This window comes from Hippichthys cyanospilos, chromosome 5 (assembly GCF_059441005.1).
Source record: "Hippichthys cyanospilos isolate Australia breed blue-spotted pipefish chromosome 5, RoL_Hcya_1.0, whole genome shotgun sequence".
NCBI classification, from domain to species: domain Eukaryota; kingdom Metazoa; phylum Chordata; class Actinopteri; order Syngnathiformes; family Syngnathidae; genus Hippichthys; species Hippichthys cyanospilos.
The window spans coordinates 8,654,943-8,664,062 of record NC_142373.1 but is presented as its reverse complement, the minus strand read 5'-3'; the positions used below and the strand labels follow the sequence as shown (position 1 = coordinate 8,664,062).

The window sequence follows — 9,120 nt, the reverse complement described above, 5'->3', positions numbered from 1 at the left end:
ATCCATGACTTTATTTGGTTAGTTTAGTTCGTGAATTAGTTGAACATCTATGTTACAGTCACTTTCATTTATTCATTTTAAGTTCACTGTGGTGGTTTATGAATTAAAAAGAAAAATAATCTGGTATGCTTTTTAACCTCAGTAAATCTGACCACAAACTGAGGAGGCACAAGAACTACACGTAAAGTCAAAAAGTGATGAAAACGAACTAACCACGTGTGATGAGCAGTATCATCACTTGGGACATATGAATCATAACCAAGCAGCTCACTGAGTTCACGTTGTCCTTTTTGCTATGGAAAATAAATCAGACAGACATGTAGGCAGCTTTTATGCGCCAAGAAGCGATAGAGGGGCGTTGGAAAAGACTTTTCATGTCAGCCGAAATGAAACAAGGCATTATTTTATCGCTTGTTTTCTCGCTGATGTGTTGGGATTTAATATTAACGACTTCCGAATTTTGAGGCTGCAGACCTTCAGCTGACTGTGAGCTGGTCTTCTTGTTTTGCAAGACTTCACAGCTTTTTAGTTGCTTAGGTCAGCGTAGTTTCCCCTGGGACCAAAATGGAGCGTTAAATGTTGAGATAAATTTAAATTTAGGGAAGGGATGAAAAAAAGTACATCATCATTCTTCAACATAGACACACACACACACAGAAATGAGCGTGTGTATGGGTGTGTTTGTCTACTGAGATGCTTAGATAGGACTGACATCCTGTTAGTGTCAAAATATACTTTAGGGTAATGCAACATGTTTTGGCAGATAGCAAAACAAAAAAACACTCTTGCCTTGCATATGTATTTCTCAGGTTACGTTCTCATGTCCCGTTTTAAATGTTACTTTTCTCAATAAAACTAAAATAAAACCTCATTTTTAATCATTGGTATTTCTATGTTTTATATTGTTCCATTTTAATTCATTTATTTGTTATGTTATGATGTACTTATAGGATCTATTTATTCATAATGTTACTTCTGTATAACAAATTCAATATTATTGTGTTATTTACTTTTAAAAAATGAATAGTTGGTGGTTTATCTTTTTTGAGGTTTCGTCCTTTTTACGGGCAAGAAACGTTCATTGGATAGCCTTTGTTGAAGTGCATCTTGGGAGTTGTAGTTGATCTGTCTCTGAAGGTTTTCTGTATTTTTTTTTTTTGGGGGGGGGGGGGGGGGGGGCGAAAATTTCCCAACAAGATAGACAGTTGTACGACATTTTTACGTCGTCCTAAATTGTTTTCACTGCCGTCAAATGGTGCCCAAATGACCGTACGTTGTCTCCTAGTGTTGTTGTTGTTGTTTCCGGATTACGGTTGCCATGGTTTCACAGCGAAGACGCGTTACCTGTTGCTAGCTATCTCAGGATGCACCTTGCACAAAAAAAAAATGTTCTTACATGGTAAAATAAAGCAGAATTTGTCTAGCAAATATTTAGACAGTATAACACATTGAAATATTTGCATTCAATAAACCTAAATACGTACACTTAAATACAAAATTCCTCGACGCCGGTGACGTCACAGAGCACGTATTTGCAAGTGTGTACTCTTCATATTGATACTTGACTATTGCTGTTTGCGACAAAGTGTAGCTGCGAGATTTTGTAGATCAAAATATTAAAAATGACTTCTGTAACCCGAACCATTGTCAAGTCCACTGATGGTAGAGAAGTCAAACGTGAGCGTGTATATGACTACTTGTATGGTAAGTCCAGTACGTTTATTCAGCTAACTAGCTAGCTCGTTGAACTAGCTATTTTTTTCTGCAAGCTACTTTTAATCAATGTCAATTTTGTCCCTCAGAACCCGTTTACTTCGTTTCTTCGGAGGTCGACCATGCAAAGTCTGCCCCTAAGTCTTTTAAGGAGCGTGTCGTGAGTATTTTTAGAAACGTATTGACTTTTGCAACGTTTTACAGTATTATAAAGTGTACCATTTCATTTATAAATGATGCTCGTGTTTTTGCCATTTTCCCGTTATTTTGCTCAAATGGAGATGTCCTCTACACACACGTCAACTCTTTTCTCTACTAAATCGAGCTTTGGTAGATTTGTTCTATCATTTTTCATGTGCAGAGAAAGTTGCCTGAGTTCGAATCCATGTTCAACAACGAGAGGGTGAAATTTCGTCTGGACGCCAGCGATCCATTGCCTCCTTCCGTGGACCGTCGCTGGCGCGGCAATGATGAAACGCGACAGAGGGCCCTACAGCAACTTGTTGGGTAACCCAAAAATACACTCCCTACGCGCATAGTATAGTTTATAATTAAAAGTTAAAAAGACACTCATTATTGTATTTCTTTCAATGACAGCTTTATTCCAAATATTCAGCCCTTGATGCAAAAAAGAGAAACGTGCCAGCCCAGTGGAGCTGACCGTTGGAAATTCTTTAAAAGGTTTGAAAGGGAGTTGCTGAAACTCCAAATAGAAATATACACTCAAGTGCCTAATAATCTTAGTTGTGTACCTAATAATGTGGCCAGTGAATGTGTCAGTCACACTAAATGGAGCAGGATGAGACCTGATATTGCGCCTGATATTTGTGTTTGTTCCAGGCCTCTTCCATACGTGCAACAGATTCCCTTGGATGTAAATCGTGATGGTTATCAGTAAGTTTAACACGCACCTTAATCTGTTTTTTATAACACATTCAATCCCAAAGATGTGTTTATACATTTTTGCAGTCCGGCATTCCTTTTGTAGTATTACTTAAGAATTTGATTACTTTTTGTTTTTTGTACTAATTTAATCAATAATTACCTATTAACTCATTCAGTGCCAGGGACGCATTTTCACGTTTGTTTAAGAGTCCAGACATTCCATCCCATATAATTAACTCTTTTTTTTTTTTAAAGCCCATTCGTTCAAAGCCTGAAAAAAAAAAAAATGTGAAGAATTACATGGGATTGAACGTCCGGACTAACGGAGGGAAAAAAAACGGTAAAAATAAGGCTTTGGGATTGAGCGAGTTAATTTTTTTTCCGATGCCGTTTTTCTTTTCCGTCCTCGTCAGAGACGAATCGGAAGCCGGTGGCAAACGCGGCGAGGACGTTCCCAGCCAAATCGCCGTGGCGGTGCAGACAGACTACAGGGAGAACGAAGCCCAGACGGACCCGTACACGCCGGACTATTTGCTGGGCGGCGGGAGCAGCCTCTCGGAACTGCTGGCCGTGGCTTCTTTCACCTGGGGTACGCACTTTTAAACACCCTTCCGTATCGGGCCTCGCCACCGCAACTTCCTTATCAGAGCGAGGTCTGCCCGCGAGCGTGGAAGAAGTGGAAATGATCGAGCGGGCCCGCGCCAGACGGATCTGGGAGGCCCGGCTTCCCGGCCTCAACGACCCCGCTCTTCTGCGCAAAAGGAGGCGCATCATGGAGGAAATGGAAGCCAGGGAATGGGCCTTCAGAGAAGGAAAAATACAAAAGTAAATGCTTTTATCGGCCTCTTTCAATCGCGTGTTTCTTATTGATGTATTCACTGATTGCTTATTTTCGGGAAAATTTTGCACATAATTCATAGATACAATCGTACAGTATATGTACAAATATGTTTTTAATACTACAGTTTTATATTTGTTTTTAGCACAACCATTGATTTACATCTTTTCAGTTCTGTTTGATTATTATTCCGTAAATTGATAGTGAGCACCTTGAGCACCAGCAAGTTGCTGTTTATAGTCTGAAATTCACTGTGGTTCATTTTTGTTTTCAAATTAAAAGCAAAGTAAATGGAACAGCAAACAACTTTTCAAATTCTAACATAGTGATATTACAACAAAACATGAGAAACCTTTTTCAACTTATACTTTTTTTAAGAATAATTTCAATACTACATTAATAAAAATGTTTTTTGCTTTTTGAGCACTGCCGTTGATAGACAGCTTTTCGGCTCTATTTGAAAGTTGCTCTATAAATGAACAACCTGAACAGATATAGGCGAGTAAAAAAACGATTACAGATAAGTCGCAGGGACGAAATTGACTCTACAGTAGTCTGTTTTCTTTTCAAATTAAGCGCAAATTGATTGGAACATCAACCAACTTTTTCTATTTTAATGTTCAAATGACATATTTTCTACCCCATAATGTTCAACCACTCTCTTGATGCGTACAATGAGTCCTGAGAGAAAGGAGCCTTTTACTGGGGTCCAATCAGCAAGCGCTGCGAGGTCCCGCTTGTTTTGTTTGTTTTTTTTCCCAATGAGCCGGCAGTCGCCACGCAGGACTCAAGCCCGCTGTCGTCTTCAGGCTGCAGGACGCTCGTCTGGCCGTGCTGGGTGAGATGCTGCAGCAGCAGGACGAGGCCCAGGTGGCCGTCAGCAAAAACAAACTCAACCACATCTACTCCAAGCTTCTCAAGGAGAAGGAGAGCAGGCTTCACAAGGTGGACAAGGAGCACACCCGATGTGAGAGCGAGCCTCGCTGCGCTGGAAGCGGCGCGCTTCAAACTTGTCCCCGACTGAAAAGTAACCCCGGAAAATGTTGGCAGCAATGAGGAAGCTGGAGACCAAGCGCAGGAACATGGAGGAGAACATCAAGCAGCTGGGTACTTGCAAAGACTACACCGTGTACTCCTCCCTGAATGAGGCCTTGCGGGCGTGCACCGACACCCCCGCGGCCAAGAGGAGACCGGGGCAAAAAGTCCGTCTGGAGACGTACGACGGTGCGTGTTCAAAACGCTTCCGTGGCTTCCGTTCGACTCGAAGGTTTTCATCGCGGCGTCCGCATTGACGTGGTCCGAAACGGAAAAGGAACTTGATTTTTTCCCTTGTTTGTTTTGATATTTGGAATGCGTTTTTGATAACCGCCCAGGCTTGCTGAATCGGATGCAAAGACCCACAGACGCCTCCCTCAAGATGCAGAAAAAGTCCAAACCCAGACTCGACAATCGCGCCGACGGCAGAAGAACCCTTTTGCTGGAGAAGTACAAGGTTATTCCAAAACAAATCCAAATCCAAAGCCAAACCTTGCGGGTCTCCGCATCTCACTGAGCGTCATCCACGTTTGTGTAGAACCTGAAAGAGGAGATGGCCAAATATTTTGTCAAGAAGGAAAAGCCCGTTCCCCGCGCCGTCACTCCCACCGTGGACGAGCCTCCGGAGGCCAGTTCGCTTCGTCTTCTTTTTTTTCCATATTTTTCCCTATGTCCTCCATTTTCATTGTTCCGCTGTTGTTTAGGGTGAAGAGGAGAAAGAGCTGGCCGTCATTCATTTGCAGAAACTCATCCGTGGAAGAAGCATCCAAACAGAGGTTTTTTTATTTGAACTAACTCATTCAGTGCCAAAGACGGATTTTTACGGGTTTTTTTTCATCTTCAAGAGTCCTGACATTTCACCCCAGACACTCATTTGATTATTGTTAACTAAAGAGAATGATTGGTATTAGGCAATGAAGTACTAAAATATTCAATTACTTTAGGTAATTAAGTACTTATTTTAGTTTAGGTACCAAAGTAGTCCATTACGTGACTAATTGATTGATGGATTCGTACCAGTAGTACCACCAACTATTATTCTAGGTACTGAAGTAATCAATGACTTTAGCACCGGAATTGAATGCCAAATATGAAATATCAAAAAAATATCCCTTTGTCGTTTTATCATTACTGTTATTGAAGAACGGCCAAGTATCGATGGCAGGTATCGGCGGCGTCGGCGCCCGTACAACTCATGGGAATTTGTAGCCGCTATACGATCACAAACTGTAAATAAATCAAATCTGTCTTCGGGATGGACCGAGTTCATCACGCTGCCGCGCTCAGCGATTTTGTTTGCGTCTCCTTGCAGATCTTCACGGGGAAAGAGAACCACTTGGACCTCATCAAGGAGCTGAGGACTGCGCACGCCCTGCGAGCGGAGGAGCAGCAGATGAAGAAAGCTGACAAGGAGATGGTCATGGCCCTCAAAGAGGAGCGGGAGAAGCTGCGGCTTGAGGTGTTTCCACTTTTCAAATCCATCGTGCAGATAATAGAAAATGGACGGTAATGTGTTTGAAAATGCCTTGGCGCTATCTTGTGGCGTCTCAGTGTAAGTGCTTGCAAGTACAATTATTTCTCGACGCAGTTTTCATTCATTCTTTCGACCTTCGCATGCAAATTCTTTTGAGGTTGCATTCTCCAGTGAACTGCTTAAAATAGCTAAAAAAGTGGACTATATCTTCAAGTCTTGTATAGTCATTTTTTTCCACACCATTTTGCCAGTATTTTAGTCAAGGGATGGCGCACTCCTGCTAATGTGATAACAATGTGGTCGTGTCATGTTGAACTTGTGAAATTTCAGCTCCCTGGTGTCTTCTTTCATTGCTTCCCATTCGATGTGAAATATTTTGGTCGTCAAGCCCGAATCCCGCAAGTGGTTTAAAGCAGAAACGTAGTGCTCTGTCGCCGTCCAGTGACAGCTTATTGCCATTGACGATCGGGGGGGGGGGGGCACTTTGTGGCAGTCGTATGTTTTTACGGGGGGGGGGGGGGGGGCAACGTTGGATCCAGCCAGCACACAAAGCGCGCCTCGTTCCTCCGCAGAGATCCCGCGAGGACGCCCATCACGCGGCGGCCGTGGGCGCCGAGCTGGAGTACGTGTTCGACACCCTGTCCAAGGAGCTGATCCGCCTGCAGGAGGAGCGGCGCATCCACGCCTTCACGCTGCTGGCCGAGCGGGAGCGTCTGAGGCGCGAGGCCGAGGAGAGCGGCAGGAGGCAGGCCGAGGAGCGCCGCCGCATCGAGGACGACCAGATCTTCAGAGAGGTACGCGGCCGGCGCCCAAAGAAAAGTCTCGTGTCGCGGCTCGCGTCACGTGCGAGTGCGCCTGCGGCAGGTGGTGAAGGTCCACCAGGAGACGGTGGACCTGTACTTTGAGGACATCATCCTGGACACCATGGAGATCACGGCGGACCAGCAGGCCCGAGAGGAGATCCGCAGGGTGGCCAAGGAGGTCAACGACATCGCCTACGCCATCGAAGAAAGGTGAGACGAAACATCTTTGCGGAAATACACGCGCGCCGTTGACTCCATTTGTTCATCGGCGCGAGCAGCCGCAACAGACTTCAGTCGGAGGAGATCGTGTCGGAGTTGGTCTACGGCTTCCTCATTCCCGAGATTGAGAAGATCGGCGTCAGGGAGAGAGGTACGATTATTCGTCAGCCGAATCGCCGTATTAGAAAGCTGCAATTCAGAAACTCCATCAATCAAAGCCGGTCCGTACGAACGGCCCTTTGACTGACACCGGCAATCAATGGCGGTGACCGACGCACCGCTGCCCTCCCAAGGCCAAAAACCGAACTGCGTTCGCATAGTCCACCGCTTTAATAAATGGATTGAAATGCTTTTTATGCCGTTTGCATTTACGTCGTTACGAAATAACCGAACGGCCCGTCCGCTCGCGTCCCCGTTCTCCTAGTGCACGAGAGGCAGCGCAGACACCTTCTGGCCGTACGCAGCATCGTGGAGGGCAACGCCGAGCCGCAGATCGTGGCCAGCTTAATGGGAACCCCGCAGGTCACGCGGCCCTCGGATGTGGCCGCCCAGGAGTTCCTGGAGGACATGCTGGTCTTGGCGTCGCAGCGAAGCCCGAGACCGGAGGAGGTGTCGGAGGCAAAGGAGGTCCCGGGCTCTGAGCGGGATCCGGGGTCAGAGGAGGTCCCGGGCTCTGAGCGGGATCCGGGGTCAGAGGAGGTCCCGGGCTCTGAGCGGGATCCGGGGTCAGAGGAGGTCCCGGGCTCTGAGCGGGATCCGGGGTCAGAGGAGGTCCCGGGGTCAGAGGAGGTCTCCGGGCCAGAGGAGGTTCAGGGATCTGAGCGGGACCCGGGGTCAGAGGACGTCCCGGGATCTGAGCGGGACCCGGGGTCAGAGGAGGTCCCGGGATCTGAGCGGGACCCGGGGTCAGAGGAGGTCCCGCGGTCAGAGGAGGTCCCGGGATCCGAGCGGGACCCGGGGTCAGAGGAGGTCCCGGGATCCGAGCGGGACCCGGGGTCAGAGGAGGTCCCGGGATCTGAGCGGGACCCGGGATCAGAGGACGTCCCGGGATCTGAGCGGGACCCGGGGTCAGAGGAGGTCCCGGGATCTGAGCGGGACCCGGGGTCAGATGAGGTCCCAAGGTCAGAGGTGGTCCCGGGATCCGAACGGGACCCGGGGCCGGAGGAGGTCCCGGGAGCAGAGGCGGTCCCGGGGCCGGATCGGGACCCGGAGGCGGAGCGGGGCCAGTAGGACCTCTCAGATGATCCACCAGGCTTTTGCAAAACCTCAGAGGTACTGGTCAACATTTTTCCCCCCACAAATCATACCGTAATCCCCCCAAATCTCAAGCTGAACATTCTAAGCAAAAGCGTGAAGTTGGAGTGATGATGCCTTGCCTACTGTTCATTTGGACATAGAGAAATCCTAACTGAGCGGGAGTTCCTGATCCGTTTCCCGGGGGAGCCGCTTTCACGTTTGACCTCCTAAACCTTCGAGTGCCCTCAGAACCTTTTCACAATCGAGCAAGTCACGTCAAATGTTTGCTCCCCTCGCAACTTTGCATTTGAATTCAAACCTACCATATTTTATGGACGATTGAACACACCGTACGACATCGATCCAATACTTGTAGAGGATGTGTATACGATTACATCATAAATCAAAATGTAAAAATAGTTTTGCCTCCTTTGATTACTTTTCACCATTATCACACTTTTTTGCAGCATTTGTTTTCTATGCAAAGTGCAATGGCAAGTTAAACCGTGAGTGATACAAATACATCATTTGTAATTGGGATCGCTTACTAGGCATTCTCAGGGTTTTTATAAAGATGCCTTACTACGATACATGGTTGTTTTCAAGTAAAACCTTACTTCACAGTCGTTAAAAAAAAGCCTTACTATACGTGCTTTTTTTCTGCTACGTGGGAAAAAAACCGCTCACTATTCTTTTTTAGTAATGGAAACGAGCCGTCATTTTTAGAAAGCGTTGCTGTACATGATCTTTTTTCCCTGCCAAATGGGGAAAAAACAATTACTATTTTTTTTAAGTAAAGAATTTTTTTTTTAAGAAAAAGCCATGGTGGGTTTTTTTCCTGCCAAATGGGGAAAACTGCTATTGTTTTTTTTAAGTAATGAAAAAAAACATTTTTTTGAAAAAAAAAAAAAGCCTTA

The 9,120-nt window shown here is 46.1% G+C and overlaps 1 protein-coding gene across 1 annotated transcript; it reads left to right on the top strand.

Moving 5' to 3' along the window:
* The first annotated feature begins 1,334 nt into the window (after positions 1–1,334).
* On the top strand, positions 1,335–8,622 carry cfap91 (cilia and flagella associated protein 91). The gene is made up of 17 exons (XM_088414977.1): positions 1,335–1,704; positions 1,803–1,873; positions 2,075–2,220; positions 2,311–2,394; positions 2,554–2,607; positions 3,012–3,187; positions 3,246–3,423; positions 4,246–4,403; positions 4,487–4,660; positions 4,810–4,928; positions 5,010–5,099; positions 5,176–5,247; positions 5,784–5,930; positions 6,518–6,739; positions 6,810–6,958; positions 7,027–7,118; positions 7,392–8,622. Exons 1-17 carry the CDS (start codon positions 1,623–1,625, stop codon positions 8,195–8,197), a joined length of 2,820 nt encoding a protein of 939 aa, XP_088271103.1. The 5' UTR covers positions 1,335–1,622; the 3' UTR covers positions 8,198–8,622.
* The last annotated feature ends 498 nt before the right edge of the window (positions 8,623–9,120 follow it).